Here is a 27,467-nt window from a genome sequence, read left to right as displayed (position 1 = left end):
AATGAGTTTAAGGATTGATAAATATCGGAAACGATGTTTGTTTCGTTATTATATTTATAATCCCGTTTTATTCCTTGACATAAAAAAGTCCGGACATTTTTTGATGCATGAACGTATGACAAGCCTGCGCTAAATATCAATGATAACTTGCAAGGTTAGTTTAGTAGACCAAATACTTTTGACTTGTGGGAAAAACTAAAAAGTACGCTAGCCGCAGCCACTCTACTGGCACGATAGTAACTCTGATCGAAGAGATTATAATATCTGTTTGCTCTAATTCTAATCTATTAAAAAGTGAAATTATTTGCAATATTTAGTCTAATGTTTAGGAATCCCTTATGTGATTTGTATTTTGTTCAGGGATGGATTTTGTGTAAATTCCGTCACTGTTAATTTCAAGCTTTTAGTTAGACTTAAACACCAAGCCGGTTTTGGCTTCTGGTATTCTGTCGTTGTTTAGTATTATTGGTTTAAGAAGGCAAAGAGATTATATTCTTTTTGTTTTAATGCAATCCAGGCAAAAAACGCGTAGTTGCCTAGCTCTTTTCTATTTTATTTGTTTATTGGGGGGGGGTTGATCACATTCTAAAAAAAAGTTGCTCCACAGTCTTAAATAATATTGTACAAAGACTTTAAAATGCCTTGATTTTAAAATAGCTGTGAACACTGCTATTTATATCACCAATATTGGGAACGCTAGATGTCGTTGGGTGACCTCCACTTTCTGTTGTCGGGGTTTCGGGTCATTAAACATGAGTCGGCCGTAAGGTGCAAATTGCGACGAGATGATTATTTGACAATTGACAACGACGTCCTTTCTACTTCGTTATTTGCGAATAACAGTCGTCTATGCTAAGAAACCCAGCTCAGTCAACTTGGGCCTTCACACTTATAAACTTCAAACAGGTTGGTGGTAAATGGTCAGCTGTATAAATCGTTTAGAGCTCCTACAATATACTCGAATATGTTACGAACGAAACTGTGCCTTGACTCAACTGAATGAAACATACGTTTTGTTTCGCCACACTTGCTATTTTCTGATACCAGCAAAATTAACGTAGTAGTATCCATGTACTATAGAAAAAGTAAATACATGATGAATGTGAACTGTTTATGGGTAATAAATGCAAAACACTATAAAAGGGGCAGTTTGTCTTGCCATGTGAATTTCCTAATTTGTTTTTAAGGGTCTGAATGTTAGGTTTAAAGGTGCTTAAGCATGAATTGTCATATGGTGAAGGAATAGTTACAGTATAGCAATGTGACATACGAAAACAAAGCTAACCAGTTTTTAATTTAAATTTAAAACCCAAAACTGTCAATACCAATTACACCTGTGCAATTTGTTTCTATAACCAATTTGCACTATGTAATACCACTGCAACTAGTGATGCAATCTGCAAAATATCCCGTTGCCTTCAGTAGGATTACCTCATAAGCAGGCTACTGGCATTGTGGCACAGTGAGCAGAACATTTTACTATCAAGCCTTTAGGCTATTCTGTAAATCTAAACTTTGTGGATGGCGGTTCAAATAAACGTACCCTTATATGGACAGTATCACTTTAAAGTTGAGTCTAATATGGTCATGCCTAAAGGCATCCGTTCATGATTTCGGCCTCCTGATGCATGGCAGATTGCTGCATAACGTAATGTGAAGTTGCTGCAGTTTTGCTTTGACTTGCTTTTGATCGCTAATCAACATGGTCAAATTATTGGAAAATTTTCCTTTTTCTGTCCAACCAGCAGCAGATAAATATGAGTGGGCAATTAGGAAGGCATCAGTGTACAGTCATGTGCAGGCAAAGTATCCGGAGAGCTCAAGTAAAGCAAAGTGTACCTGCTCTGTGATTCAAAACTTGGTACCTAACTGCATGTATAATAGCCTGTTTTATTAAGGACTTGCATTTTGCTTCTCAGGAATGATATAAACATTAGTAATTATTTAAAATAGTTTCTTATATGGAATGTATTTTTATTTCAGTCCATTTTTATTTGAAAACTTGTGTCATTACACACATATAATGCTACTTAGTAATACCCAATTGTTACCCTATTTGTCTATACCAGATTGTTTGTTTTTAGATGGATATATTATTTGGTGCCTTACAACGCACAGTGCAAAACAACTACTTTCTTCACAAAGAAGGTAATACTAGTTGTTGAATATGGATCATAATTCTAGAGTACTGTCTTTGACAAAAAATAATCAACTTTTATTCAGATTTTTCTCATGTTTGCTGAAATTAGCCTTTTATTTTCTAGTATATGAATAATATAATGTGTTAAGCTATTGTATTTCATGTTTGTATAGTTTGAAAAACTGAATGTTACACTTTTACTGCTAATGGCACACAGTGTAATCAAATAGGTATTTATACATGCATCTTTGCATCATGCATGGTTATTTTTTAAATAAATTTATAGTACCAACAGCAAGTAATATTAGATATGACTTCTAGCTTGCTTCCTATATGTTACTACACCTCAAAATTAGGTTGAGCTAACAAACCTAGCATGTGTAAAGTATAATCCTCCTAAAACATTTTCCATTTGTGTATATATATATGTATAAAAAACAGCTCACTAAGTTTAAAAAGTTTAAGCAGATTGTGACAAAATATAAATGTTATCAATGGCTTGGATTGTAACTATGTACTGAGATCATAGCATATTAACTTGCATCAATTTTTTGGTGTGCATATGTAGTTCATGTTTGTCTGTTGGTTCAAAACATTTCAGAAAACTCATTCTCTTGTTGAGAGATTCACTAGCAAAAAGCAATGCTGCAACATAAAATGTAAAACTTAAATTAGCTCATCATGTACTGTTGATTGTTTGCTGAAATTAAGTAAAGCAAAACAAAACACATCTCTGAAATCTGCAATGGCACATAAAAAGAGATCATACACCAATATGTTTGTATGATAAGAGTTATTTTTAAGCTTGACATTAAAGCTAATATTTAAAAAAAATTGGAAAATAGAGACTGGCGGTGCCCCTCAAAACTTTTGAAACTACTATAATTTTTGGTTTGGCAAGTATTTTTTTCATAATCTGAAAACGTTGTATATTTAAAGATCAATGTGAATTTATAAATGTAGTGTTTGTAGTGATTGGAGAGCATGAGAAAGCTACAAAGTTGCTGATCAAACTGTTTTTGAATGTTTTTATAGCTTAGACCTTTATTTTCGTAAAAGTATTATGGAAAAAAGCAATGGTCCTTAACGTTTACGGCAGGGGTAGGCAACCCCTGATTTAGAGCTTCCAAGAAAACTGGACAAGGTTTGGTAAAAACAGTGCAGTTTAAAAAAAGTTGGGTGCCGACAAGCGAAGTTTTTGACACATTCACGGGCTGAAAGTTTTTGCGATTCAACTTTGCTAAAAAAGAAACATTTGTTAAGGCGTTGAGGCAAGCCGACCTTCCGTTAGCTTTCAGTTCAGCTTGGCGCGTATTCGCTAGCGGTTTCCCTGGCAATCCGCGTGTGCATTACACCATCCTGCTTTCCTCGGAACTCGGCCGGTCGCGCGTTACTGGGAAGCGCCCGTATCGCCTCCGTCGCCAAAACCGCGAACTGGGTTTTTACACCGAAAGCGCGATATTGCTATTTGCCGCTCGGCAGGCAGTCCAGCTGAAAAACACTTTCGGGTCTGGAGACCTGATCGATAATATGGACCTGGCATTGGTCGATGGGGGTGTCCTATGTTCGTTCAACTTGTTTTTGTTCATGACCATGGCGCTGGCAGCAACGTCCAGCCAATGTAACGTTGCTTCTGTAGAACTTTGTTTGAGTAAAAAACGCACTTGGGTTTGTCTAATACTTTATTTCTAAACCCTTTATTGTTGGCAAAAAATAGTGCAGTCTGATCCGATACCAAGTGATCGACCACTAATTTACTATTTTTAAGATTTTTTTAAGTTAAAAAACGATGCTTCGGTGCTTAATTAGGTTGTTGATGAGCAAAAATAATTTAATATTTGATCGGCCCGGATACTAACATAGCATCGGATGTTCTTTTCAATATTATAGAACATTCCTATTGTTGATTGAATGGTATTTATAAAGTAACACTGTAAAACAGTGCTCCTAATTTTTAAGACTTGTGCATCCAATTTTGTTTTAGTTTAAAGTGAAAAACTTCTATACTAAGCCAGACATACTGAGACCCGATCCGACCCCGTCTGCCCAACGTTGCCCCTCGTCACATTCCGAGACTCCTTTATTTGACCTCATCAGTTCAGCTTTGAAACAACAGGTGTCGCGTTACTATTCTAACCTAATCACGCCACGGTTTTCGACACCACACGGGCCAGTACTCTTTTCCTTTACAATGATATTTCGTCGCTTAAGTGCAGTCACATATTATTTTTCCACGATGCTGTGGTGCAAACTAACTTTGGCGTTTCAAAAATGCAAAACCAGCAGCTTTTCATGTAGACTTGAACGTAAACCACATCTTGTTAATTTGCACGCAGATCAAACAGTGTATTGTCGTTGGTTTTCTTGAATAGGTAAAGTTTTGTTGCCAACGTTTCGTATGCTTTTTACAACATAATAATGGATTTTGCGCATTTTGCTTTGTTGCACGATTAAAAAAAGAGTTACCACCGAACAGTCAGAGTACAACAAAGTGCAACAAAAAGTACAAATTAATTTTTAATTAAATAAATGTTAAACATAGTTCTCTTGAGCGTTGGTTGGTTGAAGCCTCATATGTCTGTAATTTGTAAATTCCTATTTTCTCTAGTAAAAAAAATGTCCTATATACGACATTTCTAATAAATACACATTTCCGATGAATCATAAGTCAGTGATTTGTAAATTCTTATTTTCTCTGTAAAAAATATCCTACATACGACATTTCTAATAAATACAGATTTCCGATGAAAAACGTTCCGAGTGCAAAAACTATGCTTTAATTCCCAAACGATCGGATATATAAAATATTTTACTTCTTTGATTCGCTCATATAGCCACATTTGTCGGGTGTTCTTTTTTCAACCGCAAATTGACGGGCGTCCGTGATTGCCTACTGGGAAATGGCAAGCTCGGAATCGATTCGCGGCCGGTTGCCAAAACGAAAACATGTTCTATTATTGGCTGCTCGTTCTCCTTCGCAATGGTTGAGCGATTTTGCCCATTTAGGTTTGGGTTGTACATTTGACCGCTGTTGAGAGTGCGATTCACTCCGGGCGAGTGCTGACACCCACTAGTCCAACTGGCAAAAATTCTCATGCCTGGCTAGCACTCAAAAGTAAAATAAGTTTAGTGTCAGAAACTACTGGACTTAATATTCTGATCTGCCATGCAAAACGCCAAATATCGAAAGCCAATTATATTGGATAAACCACGTACGATAAACGCCTGCACAACTTCGTCAACGAATTTAACAAGCAAATCGCACATGGTTGAAATTCCTACGCATTTAATAGTTTGCGAAACATTCTTGGACAGCATTGCCAGTATTATATAGAAGGGTCTAAAATAAAAAGGCGGTTGACTTTTTTACTCAAGCTAATACGACTGAAATTAGCACACGCCGTCCCTATACACTTTATGGGCGAGTCTAAGTTTGTCCGGGTGAGTGCTGATTGGTAACCCCTCGTTTCTAGTGATAAATAAGCTATAGAAAAGTGGCTTAAAATGTCACACTGGATCGCTCTTTTGAGCTAACTCTGTTATTTGTTCCATTGCTTTTCCGCATTTGTAGCCACTTTTAAGAGGTTATTGTAAAATAGGCTTTAACGACGAAAACAACAGGATAAGTCATTGTAAAATAGGCTTAACGGCGAAACACCAGGATTTGGACCGAAAATTAAATTTTCTGCCAGCATAAAGACGACCACTCGCATTTTCGACTGGAATTAAAAGCAAGCCCAATGTTGCCATGGAGGTTCAACAAGCCATTATGTATACCGCCTTGGTTCCAACGCAATCAATCGGCAGTCGAAGAAACATGGGCGTAAGAAGCGTTTTGTGTTAATGCGCTTAACCCTTTTAATGATTACACAAGCAGATTATTTCCTTGCTAAGCAATTTACTGAAGCTGGAATATCGATAGTGCCCTACTGTGCCACCTTATTTCAATTTACAGCGGTTTAGAAGTTCAAGTCTCTGTTTGGCAATTTGTTGATAAACCTACGCCTAGCTGACAAGCATTGTATGTCATCATTTATTGTGCTGGTTGCAAGTCTTCACATCGGTGTCGATAAAACTGCAAAACGGCACTGAAAATTGCCTGTCAGCCGTATAGGCCAGACCGTTGAACGGAAACGACAGCTTTGCGCAGTGAATATGTTTTTATGTTGCATTCGTTCAGACCGCATTTAAAAGTAAAGCATCTGTTGTGCTAAACGTTTTACAGCGAACCATTGCTTATGGTGCCGAAGAAATGCAAATGCTTGAACGGCAGCTTAGATTTGCCCACAAGAAATGAATGAAACAGTATAATGCCAGTACCAGGAAAAGTGTTGGCTGGGCACAGGCCTGCACAGATAACAGATTTAAATCTGCACCCGGTTTGTGGTTTGTACCAGGTTACCAAAAAAGTGTCTCCGTCAATGTTACGCTGCCGATTTAAAAAAAGGTGCAGTAGTGGGCGATAATGAACGTTAAAGGCATTTATTTTGCTTTTATAGAATTGGGCGATTTGAAAATTTGCAGCACAAGTATAGCGTTCATCGCAATCGCATGGCTCGAAAATCACAGCGTCTGATGGTTGCAGTGTCCTATGCCAATATTTCGAACGCTGAGAACTGGTGTACGAAGCTAAGTAACGGATGACGTAGCTCATAGTAAAGCTGCCCATACGTACTACGAAATAGCAAACATTAACCTTTGGTTACCGTACAAGCAAGATAGTTTTGAGACTTGACAAACACAGTTTGCCGCAGAATTTACTTCCGGCCACAGACCACAGGTGTGATTCATGCAGTCCGTCGTCAAAAACATTCACACGAATACTGGTTTCCCATTTTCTTGGATCATACGTAAATGCTTACTTTAAAGCTAATTTATACTTTTAAAACGCCCGTTATGAAAGTCCATTTTTCTGTCTGATGTTTTTTTTAAAGGCACTTTGTTTTGTGTTGTTTAAAACCATGTGTATAAAAGTTGGAAAAAAGGTTGCTCGTATTAAAGTCTACTATCACACTGAACTCTCAAAAGATACAAACAGCGGAAACCGGCTATATTTAGGTTTTCAGTTTTCGACGTCTTTGTGATCAATCTTACCCACGGCCTTTTTCAAATAAAGAATAAATAAAGGCTTTATTGCTAAATTTCATTTATGTTTGATACAACAGTTGCGCCGCTAAGCGTTTAGGCTTATGCTAATTGTCAGGAAGACAAAATATGCTAATTATGTTACAACGAATGTAGTTTAAAGCGTTAAAAATTTATTGAAAGATAAATGCCTAATATGTTATTAGTAATAACCAGAAAGACGTTCATAAACCATTATGTTTGTCTCTCCTTATCATTCTATGCTGATCAAAATATTGTATTAGTTTCGAGGTGGACAATTTTTACAAAATAACAACAAGAATCCTTGTCGGGCCTATAGTTCCTTCCAACTATTGGCGATGCAAAGGTCGACCTTGCCTCTGTCCATCGCCTTTTTTCTTCGTGTAGACCGGCCGGACTGAAGGTCGCGAACCAATCACCACGATTAGTGATCCGCGCGAACCCGCGTGAACCCTCTACTGCTTCGCAGCGCCCAAACTAATCGATGCTCGTGCTCAGCAGCAGTAACCACTGCAGCTTACACCTAGTTTCGCTTAGCTATACACTTGAAACAGCGCTTTCCGATATATGCCTTCAGCGTCATGCGCGAATTTATTACGGGATCAGCGCCATGAGCAAGACTAGGGTCCAGTATCGATCGCATTGGACAGAAGAAGCATATGCATTCCCCGCAATAATAAATTGATTTTTTTCGTTGTTGGTTCAATTGGGCTATCTACCCGGTGAAAAAATGCATATTTAATCAAATGTTGTTGAACCTATCGGCTGGGTACGACCATCATCTCTTTGAATGAAGAAGTTACACTCTACAGGACTCACCGACATTACAAGAGCTTCGAGTATCACCAGAAAAGAAGAGTCGTCGCGGCGCTAAAGTACATTACATAGCCGCCACACAGTTTGTGAAACGTAAGACCTTAACAGTGACGTAATCACGAAACTATTAGGGCCAGTTTATTCCTTTCTCAAAGGTTCCTTATTTACACCACACTTTGTCGACTATTTTTAGCTGCTTTGCATAAAGCAGTTAAGCATCCGGACCAACAAAAGTGAAAAAATATACCGAGAGCCTCGAAACTCAAGCGTCCGCAAAATTGACTCATACAAGCAAGAGTAGACGAAAGATAAAAAATGCAACGAGACAGAAACAACGCGATTTCTTCGAAAAAGTGTTCTATGGTTCCTGTCATGCAGTTGTATTACTTGCCGCATACTCGTAATTGTCAGTCCTGACCCTGTTTTGCGGCAAATCGATAGGGCTATAGAACTCGTAAATTGACATCAATGCTGGCCGCACTTCGACCAAAGCCTGATCCTAATCTATGGTTATACAGCGCTATAAATGAAGGATACTAGTGTACCTCAATATATATTACAGGCCACGAACTGTTGATATTGTGAACAAGCACTGTTTCACGCTCCTGCGATTTTATCCTTGTTCCCTAAAAGTCTGTCATTTTATGTTATTCAACGAGACGGAACACACAAGTGTATTATTTTTTCCTAATAAGTTATTTCTTATTCTGATTTTGCAATGTTTTTTTGCTGTATGGTTTTGATTGTTTTGCAGAGTCACTACGGATTTTCACTGACTTTTGTCGATTAATCTAGTTTTTTTGCTGTATAATTTCTATGCGTAGTTACGACTTTTTCATATTTACATTTTTGTCATTGTTTTCCTTAAGTAATAACAAAACTTTTAAACATTCCTTGCAAAAAGAAAACGGCATGGCGCTCTGAAACCGTTTGTTTTAAGTATGACATCTGTGTCAAATTTCGCCAGCAACTCTCAACGCCTTCACCCCACCCTCGAAAAACCTTGTTAATAATTGAAAAAATATTTATAAACGGTGACTTTCGTCTGTGCACCGGCTCCGATGTACACGCGCTTATTCTGCCTTGGCCCTAACTCTCAAGTCAGCTGGTCACCGAGCGAAGGCTGACATACGCAGCGGCTGTAGCGGCTGGTTTAGAAGGTAGAAAATGGCAAGCTCTCTTTTTTTTTCAACCCGCGCATAGAATTGGTAGAATTTATATTTTTATCTGGTGCCTAAACAATTTGTTTAGCCAAATTTTGCTTTGGCGCTCTAGGAATCTTGGTTAACTTAACTCAAGTTAATTTCGTATCATATCGATAACACCTCAAAGTGAACTTGATATTAGACGAGAACCGATGAGCATCCAGTGCGATAGGTCCCTAATTGTTTGGAAAAAGTGGACGGGCAAGTTCAACTGTCTTTCTTTCTGTCTGGCGAGTTGGGCGACCCGTCGTCCCGCCCCGCGCGAAAACCAAAGGCAACAGCAGTTCTGCGATCGATGGTCGGTAAAGAGAGCGAAGGGAGAGACAGAGGGTCCACGCCGCTCCTGTCCCGCGGCATGAATAATTCAGTTGGCCGAGATCGCCCCGGCGCTGCGTTAATCCGAATTTAGCCGCTCGAGAGTCAATTGGACATTTTGCGTTACCAGCTTTGAAGGAAACTCGCAGAAAGCTGCACTCACTTTGCAAAGGTTTTGTCAGTCTATCGCTTGCCATCCGAAAAGGAAAAAAAACGCTTATTTAGCAGAAGTGTTAATCAGCCGGGATTGTAACTGCCAGGCTTATGTTACGGCGACAATTTAATCAGTCTGTTATACCCCGCCGCCAGTAAGTGAGGTATACAAGCCAGACAGGACATATGGCCATCGTAAACGTATCTCAAGCAAGCGCATATGCTTCAGTTGTGTGCAGGCACCAATTGGCATCGCCAATAACCTCGTCGATTTGTTTACGCTAGCTGCGAAAAGGGTTGCTGTGACCTTGTACTGGATATGCGTGTTTTTGTGTGTTTTGTGTGTATTCTAACTGGCGTTGCTCTACAGGCAGTTTCCAGCGTTTTAAACTGATATTCTGCTGCAAATTTATTTGGGTACATGCCTTTAATGCGTTGTTTGGTTTGCATGTATTTCATTTGCTGTTGGTGATATTTGCTGTTCGGCCTGTGGTTCGGACATATGTTGTTAAAGTACAGAAATACAACGTTTCCGAGAAATAGTTTAGCACGTTGTGGTATAACACAGCCACTGCAACAGTCTGCAACCAGAATTCGTTCAGTCGTCACTCCCGTTGTTTTAGACCTGAGGTTCCACTGCTGACGTCTGACCGACCGGCTGAAACAACAGATCGTTAAAATCTTCCAAGTAGTTTGTAATAATGCGCTGGGCCGGCAAGATAGCAGTCCGTTCAGAGAAACATTAGAGGCTCTTGTTCTGTTCTTAGGTTTTAAAGTCCGTTGTAACGGTTAAAGGAAGTCCTAGAAAAGACGACCCGTCCGACCGCAGGATCACCCCGTACATTGGCAATAGAGGGAAATACAAACCCGACAAATGCCTGGGTGTGAGTCGCCGAATTTCAATTCTGATCAACAAGATGGATTGCACATTCGGCGTCCAATGATTAATTAATTATGATCGCATTTCGCTCTTGGTCAAACGAAGGCCGGCACTTCCTCAAAAGTCTGAGCGAAAATAAAGCGCTCTTTGCTTTGATAAACATCGCATTTCTGAGTTTAACCTCGCGCCGTAAATACATAGTCGACAGCTATTTTCGGCGACTTAACCTTAAGGTGTCCATGTCAACGGATGAAGCTGTACAGTCTGCTAGCCCGACCTTACCGAGACCGCTGAATGGTCATCGTGCGCCTTCATTACCTAAATTAAGCCTGTAGTAGTTCCTCCCCGCGACACACGTCAATGCCCTGGCGACGGGATTAACGTCCGCGACACGCGACGACGACAGATTTTAATCGATCGCTGTGTCCTCCCTTCCCCACCGATCCATGACGTCACCGTACGTAACAACGAAGTCAATTGAGCTGCAAGCGAGTTTATAACGCGTTTAGCTCAGGTGGTCGATTATTGGTGCCACTGATTTCGACTGAAGTAACTGCCGAAGGTCACAGCCTATTGTTTTGTTGAAAGAACAGTTTATGACAGTGGTACTGTTATTTTAAAATAGATCTTCCAAACCTGCCGTATAAGATAGACCAGTCCTTGTTGAAACTGTGCACAGCGGCACAACAGCGTATTTTGAGAGGTTTTAAAGTGTGCAGCAATTATTTGTAATTACTTTTTTAACAAAATATATTTGTGTTACTAATTGACTTTCAGGCAATCCAATATATGCGGAATAAGTTTTGTCCATGTTTTAACCATTCTGAAAAGCCAAACAAGGCCACACTAATGCTTAAAGTTTACCCTGCTGTGTGAGACTATTCCTTCATCTGGTGTTGTTTTTCGGCAAGCCTAACTAGTTTTTTTTCAATATTAATTTAACACTGGATAGAGTGAAGGCAGCCGTGGCGGTGATGTGATTTTTGCGGATATTTACGGGAAATTTACATCGCCGTTTTGCGCCATCGTCAGTCACTTAGTAAAAACAACGTTCTAGTGTTATAGTAAGCCGGGAACCGATCGACTTGCAATTGTTCCTGTTGCGTTCGGGAACTGTAATGGCAATATGCACGACCTAACGAACTCTCGTCTCAGGGGAATGCAAGTCACAGCCAAGTCGCTTTTCCATTGGCATAAACAAGCCGTGTCACCTACGCGCCTTTCAACCGCATCGAAGTCTTCGGTAGAATGGCCCCGAAATTGAGACTGCCTGAATGAAACGCCTGGATAAATGCAGGAAATTTAGGCAGCGCAGATCGCTTTTGTTTTAGCCAGTCCTGTTTAGTCAAGAACTGGCTCACGAAAAGGTCGAAAGGATTAAGCTTTGTAAGTGTCCATGTTTTCAAGTTGTTTAATGTTTGCCAAAATAATCTGCAGCCTTTGTTAATTTGGGAGGCTTGTGCTTTCCAGAGTGTCACGTTAGCTGCTGTAAAATGTACAGAAAAATTGTTTATCAGTTCTAACACTCTCCAGCTGCGTTGTATTCTGGTGTGCATCCTGCTATTCAAGTCGGCGACTGTTGCCGGCTTTCGATTTAATTGGCTGCGTCAGGCTTTTTTGGCTGTGCACCCGCAGCGATTGTACTTCTGAAAGCCGCGTTTTCGTTACCCTTCGAGTTGGACGTTTCCGTGACATGTCAAGCATGTAAATAGACAGATATTTACCTCGAGGAAGGTTGGTCACATTAGTTTATTGCTTGTCACATTGGGCCAGTATAGATACCCCCAAAGGTCGTGCTGTAATAACATTATTTCAGGAGTGCGAATTTGCCAGCTGCAAATCATGTTTTTTTTGTGCTAATGTGGCGTGTAGCGTTTCTTTTGCCTTCGCTGGAAATGTTGTTTGGAAAATAACCGACTAATGCAAGTCTATTATCCAATACTAGTCTAATCATATCGCAATTTAGGCTACTTTATCTTGATTACGAACAAACGAACAGTGCCAAAGAAAGGCTTGAATATTTTGCATTTTTTAATTGCGGCCAGTCATTTTATTACGAACAGGTTGCGAAATGTTGAAGAGTGTGTTTTTGCTATTGGTTAGATACGCCTGGTATGCATGTGCTAACAGTAAAAGTTGAAATAATCTGTTTGGAATTTTTGCAATAAAAAATCAAACACACTATAGTCGCAGAAAAATACGTACGATTTACAGACCGCAAAACAGTAAATAGATAATTTTTGCGAATCCGACAAATTAACTTGATTGGCTTTCCTGTAATGTTGTTCGGGGATAATTATGATTTTCAATTCGAATCGCTAGCTTCTTTCATCTCACCTAAGCCGTCATTTCGCCGGTTCTAAAGCGCCCGACATATGCTGACCCGTGCAAACCACCACCAGCCCATATTGACCTTGACATGAAATGCGCGTAATCGATTTCCTCACTAAATGAGCACGCACTTTCAATGCACGAAAACAGTGTTTCTAAAATTAACCGGTCATTGGCAACAACCTGGCTTAATTGGTTCTATTGAGCTAGGTGTAATATTCGGTCGCTTCGTCTATAGTAGTATGGACCTAGTTTTCGAGGATATACGAAGTCATATACCGGTCTAGTGATTTCATGGTGGCCATCGTATACATAAACATAAAGTTACGTGACAAAATTGTGACAAACTGTTATCAACCAAATACAGAAGCGCGCAAACTGCGTTTCAATTGTTTTTTTATTCAACTGCTGTAAAAAATAACGGCAGCTTCTGTTCATGTGGTCTCCGACAGTCTGTCGCGTTTTTAGGTTGTATTTCTCGTCACCCAGTTGTGTGGAAATCAGCTCGGGCTGGATTCACTCGATTTGTCATTTCCTGCTGTTACATTGCGATCTGGTATTTTACTGCTATTCACAATGAGGTTATAGGTGCTGCAGTGCAGGGCTGTATTGTTGGCTTACGTGAACAGCGAACATTCGTTAAAATCGATTGCAATATGAGCCCCGAAAATGGCACGTTGAAATTCTCTAGAATAGTGTTTGTGCGTCGTTTGGTACTAGTATAGGAAAAACAATGCATTCCCTTTGTAATCTCTCTTGCGTTCAAATGGTTAAGAAACTACCTTTTACGTTATGAACCTTAAGAGCAAAAAATTAAAATTGTCGCAATGGAACATGCATCGCAGTGTTAAGTTTGAACACGCTTCTACCGTCTAGCTCAATAATTTTATGTATATATTAGTTGTAATTTTAGGACAGGCTAGTGAGTAGTCTCAAGCAAAGCAACAGTTAGTTTAAATTTCTGTGAGACCATTTGTCAACGAAAAAAAAACTTGAAAACAGCATTTCTAGTGCTTGTGGTTTGTTTTTGGCGCTGTTGTAATGTTTCCGAGCTTCGCCCACTCGCAGTAAAATTGCTTCGGCGAAACGAACAGGGAGCCGCTTTGTCTTTGGTATAACGCATAGTTCTTCTCTTTGTTTTTTAGATATAAGGGAAGTGGCGTTAGCATGCAGAATGCCGAAACGGCCTGCGACGAGTTTCCCCCAAGCGCATCCAGCAGCCGAACGCCTTTGATCGGAGACAGCAGCGATTCGCCAAACCAGGAGCGACGTCAGCTCGTCGATTCGCTAAGGATGCGGGAAGAGACGCCCTCCTCGTTGGACGGAGGCGTCGAACTGCGCCACTTCGCCGTTCATGTGACTAAGGGAAGCAGCACCGAGTCGCGGCTGCTGGCAGAAGAGCCGCAAAACGAAAACTCCGACAGTGACAAGGCAGGTTTCACATCGAACTTAACGGCGCGCGCTCAACGGGCTTTTTTCTTTTCCAAGTCGATTTGGAAAAACTTAAACTTTTTGCCACGACCCTTTTTTACGCGTAAGCCGCAAAACTTTTTACTCGAATGATGGCTCTCTATTATTATGGAGTCTTATGAAAAAAAATGTTATTCTTAACAATTTGCAACGTAGGAACTGTGTATTGTTTAACTTCCAAACCTATAAAACTGCATGGTCGCTTTAAATTTGCCATGCTTTTCATTTCTCATTAACGATTTTGTTTGTACATTTTGCGTCGATAGACTACCGATGAGTTTCGTGGACAGAACAACGTTTTCCAATAATGCATAAAAAAACAAAAAATAAATATTTAAACAAGACTTCCAGTTAGTTTCAAATTTCAACGCGGAGAGCGATGAGTTGCTTTCGTGAGAAATCCAGTGTTGGAAAAGTGCATAATCTAAATTAAGTGCACCTTTTTTAAAGGATTTAAAGTGTTTTAGATAAATGGCTTGATACGAACTTAAGTTATTAGGGCAAAAGAAATTACCGCTTTAGATTTGTTTTGATGCAAATGACTTGACTTGGAATTGACTTGTAGTGAAAAGACTTGGACTTGGACTTAACTTTGACAATTATTTCAAGTGACTCGTCTACGACTTAGGTCATTTCAAAATAGTTTACAACACTGGAGAAAACTTTGGACTTTTCCCTATGACCTCCGAACCGCACCTAAACCCCTTTCTGCTACATTTAGGCCAACGAAATCGTAACGTCTACCGAGGCTGGACCGCAACAACAGTTCCACTGTGAGAACGAAGCACACCTTTCAGAGGGCGTGCGCGTCAACCCCCAAGTGTCGCGGGAAGGCGACGCTATTAGCGCGGACGACGACGCTCCGGCCAAGAGACTGACCAAAGAGCGCCTGGTCAAGCTGGCCAAGGACGCCGAGATGACCAACCCGCCCCCGCCAAGGTCGAATACGTGCGAGAACTGCGGCCAGGAGCTGAACGCCGCCGCTAACAAGCAGATCAAAGCTGAAGAACTGGAAAAGTCGCCTTCCGAATACTCAATGGTGATTGCTGATGCCATTGAACGCTCTATTGTTGTCCCTGTGTGATATTGCGCTGGTTATATTCGCGTTATAGGCCAATGGTTTGGAACCTTTTTAGCTTACAGGCCGGTAAAATTTCAAAACAAATTTGCGGACCGGTGGATCTTCAAAAATCAAAATCCATCCAAAATGTAATTGAGACAAAACTATGTATCTAAAAGTCTTCTTCGCTTTCGCATACAACTGGTCTTAAAGCTTAGGACTTAAACGAGTTGTAGCCTACTAGTAAACATTTGGCCACAACACTTGCTGCATTGTGACGAACGATGGAGTCAAACATAGTTCATTTACGCCATGTTACGTCACAATGCTGCAAATTACGGAACTGGCGAAGTTCTAACTTTAAAATTGTAATATAATACGCGGATCGGCAGTAAAATTGATGCGGACTGGCGGTTAAGAACCACTGTGTTGTCCACGTGGGTGGACTAGGTGCAAGACTTTTTATACGGTTGGGCATTTTTGCTGGCTGCTAGTATTATTTTCATTTTAAAGCCGTTTAATGTGTTATGGAAAATATGGGTCAGTTTCTAAACGGCGTATTTATAATAAGTAGTGGACGCTTATGAAACAATTTAGTATTTTTACCTAGTGCGAAATCGTTTTCAATCCTTTCAATAATAGATTAAAATATCATGCAAGAAAACTTAACATTTAAAACGGAGATATTGTATTTTCACAAAAAAGAGAAAAATCTAGTTGGCGAAAAAATCAGATTTGCACATTATTATTGTCGTTACGACTTGTTCTAAACTTGAATTGCTCCATTTATTGCAAAAATCCAAACAAAACACGAACTTAAAACAAATTGGCGGTGTTTGCTCGGTTATTGTTTTACACGACTTGCAATCCGATATGAATGTACGGCGCACGCATTTAAAATGCGCATTATTTGCGAACCCGATGCCAGTAGTTACTTGACCGATGGACGGTTCGATCTGACGTCAAACCTTTTCTTACCAGGCGAGTTTGTGTCGTATTTGTCACTGCGATAGCAACCCAGAGTCCGGTCCGTTGATTGCCCCCTGCCGCTGCAAAGGCTCTCTGGAGTTCGTTCACCAGTCCTGTCTTCAGCAGTGGATCAAAAGTTCAGGTATAACTTATGTAGCTCTGTCGAGAAGTTCGGGTCGTCGACCCTTAATTTTGTATGTTTTATTCACCGCCCATCTGAAACGCGTGATTTTGAGGAAGCACGGTGTTTAAAGCAAATTAGCTAGTTCTCATCATTGCACAATGTAGCACGTTTTTATATGACTATAATGTAATTAGGTTACAATCGTTTAGCCTTCTTTAAATCTTTTGATTTTTGGAAAAGCATGTTACTTAAAAAAGCAAGTGTTGCCTTCATCAAAAGTATGGTTCAACTGGATACTAATGCATTTTGTTCAACTTCCATAAAAGGGGGTTTAAAACTGTTTTCTTAGTTCTCTTGGCTGTACATTTGTACTTTTTAAATCTCAATTTTGTGAACGTAAATGATTGGCTTAGTAAATAATGTTAAATTTTCAAAGGAAGATCTTGCTTTTAGCACTGTGACGAATATTTCGGTGACATGCGTGCATTTATTTCTGCAGATTACAAGCACTGTGAGTTGTGCGGTTTTCACTTTGCCATGAATTCGAAGCTCAAGCCAATCACAAAGGTATACAATTCTGTCTTGTTTGAGTGTTTTCAATTCGCGGCACCAGCGTCAAACATCGCAGTCATTTCATTGCCTTGTTTACCTAAAATTACACAATAAAATTTAATTTTTATAACCTTTTTAATTCAATCGATTAATTCTCAAACCTAACGTTTGTGTTCGGGTTATCCCAACCCTAAAAACCGCTTACTTTTTATCAGGGTTTGTACTATTGTTAAGAGTGTGTATGTTATTTTTTTCTGAGTATATTAAAGTGCGTGTATTGTTTGAATTGGCTGTATACTACAGTGTACAGTACATGCTGCAAAAATCACCGAACTTTCGTTCGCGCAAAGCACCTTCGCCAGTTGCTTGTGCATTTGAAAAACGCGGCGAAAATCAATACGAAAAACGTTTTTGGTGTCCCAGTGGGAAAAGCTGTCGATGTCGACGAGCGAGCGAAGAAAAATAATTTGCTCGGTGATGTTCCACGTCATCGCCATCACCTGCGTCGTCTGGTCGCTCTACGTTCTCATCGAAAGGACTGCCGCCGAATTTAAAGACGGTAAAAAAATCCGATTTTTTTGTTAGCCCGACCGAAAAATACGAACTTACAAACTGCGCAAGGAACGAGCCTTCTAAATTCAGCTTTGAAAAGTTTTGAAAATAAAATTTACGTTAACAAAACTAAACAAAAGAATCCTATGGTGAGAATTATTTTGTTAAAAAAAATATTTTTAATAAATTTTGGTTAACAGCCGTGTTTGCCGTATTAAAGAATAGATAAAAGTGCCTCTTGTTTTTAATATATTTTAGTGTGTCTAACTTTTTTTGCTTACATCTAAAGAACAGATAGTTAGTCTTTCACAAATTACATAAAAGACCACGCTGTAAGTGTAACAATCATTTTTTATTAAAGTTCGCCTAACAAAATAATGAAAAAATAACACAGTAAAAAATCGATTTCAAAATAATAAAAAAAATAGCTGTCAATCCAGTTCGCACGACAGATCGGCCCGAAATGTTTTCAATTTACATCAAGAATAAACCAAACGGCTCTTGTGTGTTTTCTCGTGCATTTCTAGATAGTAAATTTTATTTGTTATGGCATGTAACTTTGTAAGGTCGGCCTTTTGTTATCGATTTACAGAACTTCATTGTGGTTAATAAAATCACAGGACAAAAGCGTCATAAATTGCCCACGCTCGAAACAGGCAACATGTTTTTTAAATTGCTAATGTAAAGGATTAATCACGCTGACTGTACAGCAATTTTAAATTTTTGCCTTTTTCATTGCCTCTCAGCCTATGTTTGTCGCGTTCAACTAAAAACACTGTTCCAAATAACCTAAAATGAAATTTCAACGGCTTTTTTCTATAGGCAAGCTGCAGTGGCCGTTCTGGACCAAGTTGATTGTAGTTGCCATCGGTTTTACCGGCGGAATGGTGTTTATGTACGTTCAATGCAAGGTAGGCTTGTGCACTGACTTGCATCCAAGGGCTCCATAGTTTAACAAAAATAAAATAAAGCTTCTTTAAACCTTTCGAAAGCCACAGGTCAAACTTTTTAAACCAATTTTTGTGTACATCTTATCAATATGAAAAAAGAGCTCTAAACATATTTAATAATTAAAGCGCCCATCTTGGCTTGTGGTATTATTGAGGGTAAGTCAAACCAAGTCGTACCATAGTGTGTTAAATATTTTTCTTTCCTAATCCCCTCATTGTTAATTAATTACGATTACGTATGTCGTATGAGTATACGTCGGACTATGAAACTCTAGCAATACGTTTATTTGATTTTGTTAACTATACGACAAAAACACTAAAAATGATAAACTGATTTAGAATCCAATAGATATAGTCCGATATATCGGTTACCGATAATATGTGTTTTTTAATAACTTAATTTATAACCATATCCCAGGAATACAAAAAAATCGTTATCGGATATAGGTTGGCAAAACATAAAAAAATCGGTATCTGTCTGAAAAGGTGATCACGGTCGATCTCTAGAATCTAATTATAGCTGCATATATAAAGTTTTTTTCTAATGAAAAAGTGGCGTAAATTGACTTAACTATCCGGTTTCGCTACTTCTGCCAAAGCCTACTTTCGTTTCCACGAATTACATTTGGCTTCCAATCGGCCGCGATCTAAAGCCGCCCCTATCGAAACCGCAGACACCTGACGTCACGATGACGTCAACATGCCTCCATAGTTTTCTAACAAATGCTGACCCACTGTTTGACCTTTTTTCACGCAGGTGTACGTCCAGCTCTGGAAACGACTGAAAGCTTTCAACCGAATAATTTATGTCCAGGACCAACCGATGATCACTCCAGGTAATTTGAAACCGATCGCAATAAGCGAGAAATTGCCTTTGAGTTGTCGTGAAACGATTGTGGAGGCTATTTTGTTAAAGATAATTTATTCAACAGTTGCTTGGCACTGCAGAGCCCTGTGTGTCAGGAGATCGTATTGCCTGCACGCATTTTAGTTAGTTAAGATATCGTGTTGGCTGTAGAAACTTTAGTTAAGGTGAATCTGGCTTAGTTTTTAACGCTTCTTTCAGAATGCAGTTGCATTATTTTGTATGGCGTAAAATCTATTTTGACCATCACAAAAAACTTTCTAAAACACTCTCGTTTTATGTTCACGATGTTTTTAACTTGTTATTACAGCTGACAGCTTTGCGCAAGAATAAAAAAATCGCCTGATTTATTTCCCTTTAAATCTGAACAAAATCCGACAAGCTATATTAAAAACCAACCATGAAGTCCTAGATCTCGTTAAATATAGATTTTTCGAAAGCAGGGCGTCTATTCTGTCAGTTAGGCGTTTGTTAAAGAAGGTTACCGCGGCGGGAACCTCTGCTTCAATAATTTATCACCTTCGAGAGACCCGCGGTTCCGCGCTGGCGAAGCGCGAAGGCCGTTTTTTATTTGGCTGCGTCACATCAAAGGGACAGAACTTATCTATCCGAACACATCAGATTAATTTTAACCTGTTTTTAGTACTTGCTTGGTTATATGTCGAAACACGTTTGGTGTTCCACCCCAAAAATTACCCATAGGCTTGTAGCTTGTAGTTTTCAGCTTTGCGGTTTTTGATTCGAACAGCAGAGTGTTTTGTTCGACCATTGTAAGTTTTTAGTTTATTAACGCTTTCTGCTGTTTTATTACAGTGCATTGTTAGAATGCTGAAAGTAATAGATTTAAAATATTAGTGTCGTCTTATGTACAACTGGCGCCGCTTTTATATATGAGAAGTAATTTTTTTGTAGAAGTGGTAATAACTGATTTTTATAACTTTCTTCGTCCAATCCAAGGCATTGTGACAAAACTTGCGAAACTAAAGTGTAAAACTCCCAGAAAGTCGTCGGGCTGTCATTTTTGTTTTCCTAAATTAAATTCTGAATTACTGCAAACACGATTACCTGTCTATTATGCACGAAGCTTGATGTCAAGTAAAATACCAGATGTACGATTACGTAAATGACGCATGATATTTATAAGTCCCGTGTTGATAAAATTGCTTGGCGCTTGCTTTCCAACCTTGAGTGTAAAGTTCACATCTCCCAGAGGTCCTTTTTGTTAGCACGATATTCCCAAGCTTTACACTATACGTCGTGCTTTGTTGAACGGCTTCGTTTTTACGTATACGCAAAATCAACTAATAACCAGCGATATTTTTTATTGTAATAATTGGCACGCAAGCCACCGTTTCACTGAACGCAAGATTATTAGAATCGTGGACGCAAAGCAAAGCTATCATTAGGTTGATTACACAATGTTGCCCTGCTTCGCTGCAATGTTTTTTAGTTTGCTACCAACATCTGTATAAAAATTAATGACTGTTTTTTGTGAAAAAACTAGAATGTTAAAACATGCTGTGAACTTTATCGTCAACTAGAAGATGTACATTTGAGATAAGCTTGTATTGATTTAATTTGGAGTACTTAGTCTCGTTTTAACGGCTGCAACCGCAAGTTACGCATTGGACTTGCGACAGAAAATACGTATATGCTCTAACGTGCTCAACATACAAGGTTTACACGTTTTTATTTCAAACAATAATAAGTAAAAAAATAATAATGCGACCCATTTGATGTCGGGAAGCTTTTCGTCCCTTTTTCATCCCTGCAAGTTTTGTTTTTCTTGATTTGCAAATAGTAGGACGGAAAAGCCGGCCGACATCTTCGATGGTTATTATCAGCGGAAAGACGTGGTCGGGAAACTCGTCCACGAAAAAAAAGTACCTCTGGATCTAAGTCGAAATTTCTGTTATCGTCTACCTATAAACACAACCAAGAGTTTCAATAAAATATAGTTAAACGTAACTCTATAAAATGACAGCAATTTACCGGTATGCCGTTTTGAGTTGACACACATGGGACAAGTTGTGGTCCTCTTCCGAAATGCTCCTCCGCATTATTGTCGACTTTGTCATCTTGCTGAAGACCGAGGATAAAAAGCTTGGATGCTCACGGTCCTGGATCCGCGACAGTTTCTGCCTCGTCAAGGCTCTTTCCATCTTTGTAATCCCGTCGTCTTGATTCTCTATTTTCTTGCTCGGTTGTCGTGGAAAGTTGAATCGCCTTCATCATCGAAGCCGCATTTTCCGGGAATAACATTTTAAGCGCGAACGCTAAATCTTTTATATTTATGTCATTGATGCCCTCGAAAACGTGTAAAAACTGCCGATTGTTGCGGTTGGCCTGGTTGGTGCAGTTTGGACTGTTTGCGTTCAGGCGCCGTAAGACTGATAGGTGCAAGTAGTTTTGAGGCAAACAAAACTTTGCCCGGCGCCTTAAGGCCATTTGTTGACTTCACTTTGTAGCTGGGAGCTACAGGTTGAGGAGCCCGGAGTGTTGTGAAGGATTTTTTAGGGCAACCCATTTTCACGGGTTTCTCAAAGCTGCTTGGTTCCCTCAATTTGGTGTGAGATCCATCTTTGGTTGTTGCCTTTGCAGTAAGACGTGTCCTCTTTTTAGGTTGTATCTTGCCCACTGCATTTTTCTCTGTGCTTTTTGGTTTGCTATTTTTTCTTCATAGTAACGCTGCCAATTTTCTTCCGTCAGTGATTGACGAACATTTTCTTCTTCGGGATTTTATTGATCATTTCGAGGACGGAAGAAGTGGCTTATTTTGTACCTTTAGATCATTTTTTGCCTTGCTTCTAATTGAGCTTGTTCCACTAACCTCTCTTCCTAATAACGCAGCCAATCTTCTTCTGGAACCGTTTATATCGGTAAATTTGGTGTTTTTTACAAAACCGAGCTTCCCCCTGGGCCACTTTTGGCAAACCAGTATTAATGCACAGGTGCAAGCTTTCCCCTCAGTCCCATCTCTGTATGCTGTAATGACTGTACGCGACTATTACAGGAAATTGCACTGCTTCTTTGCAATTAATTATTGATTATTGAGGGTTTATTTGTTTTATTTGCCTTCTTTGGAGTACGACAAGACCTTGCTGGAAGTGTGGTGGCTTGCGTGCCTTTGCTGTTTTTTTATTAAGATTAGAACGCTGGTATCACCCGGAATGTCCCAAAAAAGGTTTCGTGCCTTTGCTGTTTTTTTATTAAGATTAGAACGCTGGTATCACCCGGAATGTCCCAAAAAAGGTTTGACTGTCCAGCAGTCACAATGAATTACAGTAATAAAAAATGTCAGGGTGACGGTTTTGTAAAAAAGTAGCAAAACCTCTGTTCAACAGAAGCTGTCCAAAATACAACAAAGCACTTTGGAATGACGAGCTGCATGTTGTCAAGTCGGCTTGTACTCCATCTTTCACTTTTTTTAAGTAAACTATCTACAGCACTGGCAGTTTTACACAACCATACCTGAAATGCAAGCAATCTCTTTTGCAATAAATAAAAACAGTATTCTAAAATTTATGTGCGTGTTAGAAAAAACAATATTGTATGTACTATATTCTGATAAAAAACGAAACGTAATAATTCATGCTTTGCATGCCTCCAGAAGCGATTTTCTTGGCTTGTACAACCCTTTGCAGATAGGTGGTAAAGTTTTAATAAAGGCTCCCTTCGTACCGATTCTTTCTTAAGTTATACTTAACTCTTTGCGATGAAGCATCCGTCTTCAAGCCATGACAATGTCCAACCACATAACCATATCAGAGACAATGTTGGTCACCTGTTTTTCCAATGAGAAGTGAACTGCACACTTTTGCAGCACCTGAAAGTAGTTTGCAAGCTGGTCGGTTGAAAACTGAAGCATAAAATCTCGTCAAAGGTAGAAAACAGCTTTGAGTCGACACGAATAAAAAACCTGGCTCGCTCATCTAACTTGAAAAGACAATAAACGAGTAACTAAAAATTCCGAAAGACTTGGCTTTTAAAAAATCCATTGTATCAATTCGCTTGTGACGTAACAATAACGTCATAAAACCAGAGTGAATTTACTTAGTTTTTTTGTAAAAAATTTACTTAGTTTTTTTGTTTTTTTAGATGCCTTAGTACTGTATACTGAATAAAATTAAGAAAGTTTACGTAATAATCTGTAATAAATTATCAAAAAATGTAAGCATGTTTCGTTTAACTGGAAACGACTGTTTATTATATAGATATTTGTTATTTGTTACTTAAAGTTTATTGTATTGCGAAATGTTACCCACTATTATTGACCTAAATTTTAATCTGCAGATTGCAGTTATCTTTATATGTAATTTAATGTAAAAATGTTGCGGTATATTTAATGTAAAAATGTTGCTAATTTAATGTAAAAATGTTGCGGTATATTTAATGTAAAAATGTTGCTAATTTAATGTAAAAATGTTGCGGTATATTTAATGTAAAAATGTTGCTAATTTAATGTAAAAATGTTGCTGGTTATACAAGTTTTTAGTCCAGGAATTATAAAATGAACGGGTTCTCTCAAAATACCTATATCATTAACACTTGCACTCACCTATAAACCTACTTGTTAAGTAGACATATACTCCTATGGTTTGGTTGTATGCTTAACATTTCGCACTGCCATGATAGTATAGCCTAAATTGTGTGTTTGGCCAGATTAAACTGATAGTTTACATCTTAATTATTCTATATTAAAGCCACTCTTTATACTCCAAAAGTAAAAATACACCCTTAAATTGAAAAGTCGATATTATTTTGAAGCCCGACAATTCTTATTTTCGAGATATCAAATTTTTCACTGCGAACTTGTACCAATAAAGATAATATGTATTATAATTTTGCAATAACAAAAAAGGTTTTTTCCACAACCAAACAGTCGCTTTCAAACGGAGCATTTCCTTGGGAAAGGTCCAACCATCAAATAACAACGCTTGACCTATGTTCAGTGCCTTCATTTCTCTCGCCAACTTATTTGCTCTCTTTCCAGTTTCCCCAGTCTCGCCCGACAGCCACGATCGTTTACCTTCCACTTCAAACCAGCAACATCAACAAGAGGATCAGCGGGCTCCGGCCAGCAGTAGGGACGAGGTGGTGGTGGTCGACGTTTGCGCGCAGGCCAACGAAGGATCGCGGGTCTGACGTCAGAATCGTCTAATTACGTCACCCATGCGTCGTTTCTACGCGGCGATTCACCTAACCTTTCTTCGCTCGACTTTATGCGAAGGCGGTCTTTATACAGTGGAGCGGGCGCTCTACGAAAAGAAAAGTTTCACCCGCCGCCTGTTCATTAACAGTTCTGCTGCGCCTGTTTGTTCCACAAAGTCCGTCAGGTCGAAGACACTTGAAAACTCCAAAATACGCGGTTCCGCTCTTTTTTTTTGCGTCACGTTCTTTCCATACATACCCGTGTCGGCTGCGTCCGCTGTTTTTTCGTTCGGTTTTACCTTTGTTTCTTCAAACACTCGTTTGCGTATTATCGTCGGTACTTTATATGAGAAATCCCTTGTGTTAAGCTTTTCGTTTTGCTCTTGCTTGCTTGACTGTTCGTTTGGTGTTGTAGCACTGAATTTGCTCCCCCGAAGTTCGCAAGGTTGGTTACGCCTTTTATTTGGCCAAAAAATTCGTTCTCATGTCGGCTAATCCCCATATAATTACCGCAGTGAAAAATCCGGCTTTATTGCCACACTTCCGCAACGTGCGTTGCTTCAAGTGAGCAAAGCCTTCTATCTAAATTAGGATGTATGGTCGTTGTTGGTGCCCACATTTCGAACTAGTCAAACAAATTGAAACTCCATATGTCACCTTACACTTTTACATTCGACCACTAAATGGCAGGTGCTCTTATAAAAATAACAAAGGAAAACCCCTCTTTAGCATTACTGACATTTTAGCTGTGATATTTCTTATTAATCGGAACGATTTAAATTGACAAAAAGGTTTGTTAAACACCATTCGACCAACTAACAGTTTCCGTGTACCAAACTGTGATTTCCCAACCTTGATCACTGAGTTCTGTTTGTTAAAATGTGAAGCGCTGTGCTTGCTTTTTATTGGTTCAAACGCTGACTAACTAATCAATCAACACGCTACCTACTGCACTTGCGTGGTAGATTCTCTGTGATTGTCAACTCTTTCGTGAAGGTTACCTTGCGCGTAAATGATAAACTTAGCAATGCTATCTTGCCAGCTAGTTTAACCTTGATTTAACCTGTAGCACTAATAATAACCGGAAACTTTTACTGAGTTACTAGCATTTATTTACCTTATTGGTGTGTTAGGCAGCTGTGACTTTCCTTTGGGAGCTGGTCTCTACAATTTCTGTTTGCGGGATGTATCAATAAACTCAAGGTTCTAAACCAAGAGACCTATTTAAGGTTAGCTTTAAAATGCCCAATCAAACCAAACATTTTTAATGTGCTGGTATGATTTCGGTCAAGTTAGTTGTCAATTACATTTTCGTTTTTGGTGTCAAAAGATATTTTTCATTTTTCCAATTGAGAAATAAAGTTTTGTGAAGGATGCACCTAGCCGGAGCTTCTCTATAGAAATTTTTGTTTTGTTCTACCGTTATTGCTTGTTTTTCATGAGCGCTACGCATCGCCATAATTTAGCTGCGATGTGCTGCGTGATTGGTTTAGCAACGTTATACACCAAAACATCTTTAATTTGCAAAAAAAGTTTTCCATATCTGTTTTCGGTTCGTTAAGTAACGTGTTCATTGAAAACTGTAGTAGTATTTTTGTCAAAGAATTGAGAAGTGTAATACATCTTTTGAAGACTAGGCTTGTAAATACATTATTTTAACCAATACCGATCTCTTTCTGGTGCATAGTTTACATATGGTGGTAGTGTCAGGAGTTCTCAAAACGGCCATGTATATATGTTGTATGCCTTGTGTCGCTTTGTATAATTTTTTTATTACAATGGTAGCGTTTGTTGGCTTGGTTTGGTTTGCCTTGATCAGAATTTAAAAATCCATTTCTGAACAAAAAGTACCTTTTTAAATCAAGCTGCGTGGTGTTTTAAGAACTTTTCTGAGAAAGAATTACTTTTAACCTAAAATACTTTTTTTTAATTTATAAACTATCCTCTTGAAGTAAATTCTTCTTTAAATCACTTTGACTATCAATTACCTTATGCGCCTATTGCAATATTCGGTAATTATGGCTGCCGAAAATTGAGAAACGCAAGTCCTAAGCCCACAAAACACGCTGTTTTAATTTTCGACTCCAACCCCACATGCCATATTACAGCTATGCACCGTTTATTGCATGTCACAATTTTCCCTTAATTGATAGCAAATTTTCGGCTCACCGTTTACTCTTCTTGTTTGTGCACTTTGGGAATTTTTCACTCTTGTCTTGTGCGCGTGTTGCTGTTTGTTATTCTCCACTATAAAGGCTTTTTCCCAGTGTTTTGATTCGGTGGAACTAGAGTAATCACACCTAGCAGTAATAGACCGCATTTAGTTAAAAGGCTACCACAACTTTTTAAGCTTGTCCTAATATGTCGACATTCTTTGTACGCATTTTTACATTTTGCGTCTTGTGTAAGTTATCTTGCTTCAAGTGGTACTGTGTTGGTGTGTTGCGCGATGTACACCGTTTCGCAGTCTTATTGTGTTATTTTTTGTACGCGGGTATGCAGAATATTAAGTACAATACTCAGTAACCAGTAACGACTCTCCGTTATAATGTGTGCTCTCTAACTTAACTGACCCTTCCGTGCCAATGCTGGGTTGTATTTTTTTTGTCAATGTACTGTGATGTTGTTACTTTCCTATATACTCGAGACGGGATTATATAGGCCCGACAAATACAGTTTCGTTACTGCAAAAACGTCCCAAGTCGAAGTTTTGATAACTTTATAACAGAAAACAGAAATTCGGTGTACAGGGACCAAGGAAAACCAACAATTTAACTACATCCTTCACCCATCGCGGTAAGAAACCTAAAGGTGGAGTGTTAAATGTG

The 27,467-nt window shown here is 39.0% G+C and overlaps 1 protein-coding gene across 1 annotated transcript; it reads left to right on the top strand.

The window, feature by feature from the left end:
• Positions 1 to 767: 767 nt before the first annotated feature.
• LOC146137936 (uncharacterized) lies at positions 768 to 26,845 on the top strand. Its single transcript, XM_083394484.1, has 10 exons — positions 768 to 906; positions 2,085 to 2,148; positions 14,092 to 14,377; positions 15,138 to 15,455; positions 16,458 to 16,587; positions 17,069 to 17,136; positions 17,545 to 17,680; positions 18,496 to 18,584; positions 19,381 to 19,459; positions 24,482 to 26,845. The coding sequence occupies exons 3-10, from the start codon at positions 14,114 to 14,116 to the stop codon at positions 24,631 to 24,633; spliced, it is 1,236 nt and encodes a 411-aa protein (XP_083250610.1). The 5' UTR covers positions 768 to 906; positions 2,085 to 2,148; positions 14,092 to 14,113; the 3' UTR covers positions 24,634 to 26,845.
• Positions 26,846 to 27,467: the final 622 nt, after the last annotated feature.

This window comes from Ascidiella aspersa, chromosome 7 (genome assembly GCF_963924565.1).
Source record: "Ascidiella aspersa chromosome 7, kaAscAspe10.2, whole genome shotgun sequence".
Classification (NCBI taxonomy): Eukaryota; Metazoa; Chordata; class Ascidiacea; order Phlebobranchia; family Ascidiidae; genus Ascidiella; species Ascidiella aspersa.
Note: the sequence above shows the minus strand (reverse complement) of the source record. Positions and strands in the feature narration are given on the sequence as shown.

What these genes read in the sequence shown, in the direction of transcription:
- LOC146137936 (XM_083394484.1), top strand. Translation starts at nt 14,114, where the DNA reads ATGCAGAATGCCGAAACGGCCTGCGACGAGTTTCCCCCAAGCGCATCC. An exon ending in CGCCTTCCGAATACTCAATG is followed by an intron (nt 15,456 to 16,457) that starts GTGATTGCTGAT and finishes TTTTCTTACCAG; the next exon opens with GCGAGTTTGTGTCGTATTTG. An exon ending in TGCCGCCGAATTTAAAGACG is followed by an intron (nt 17,681 to 18,495) that starts GTAAAAAAATCC and finishes TTTTTTCTATAG; the next exon opens with GCAAGCTGCAGTGGCCGTTC.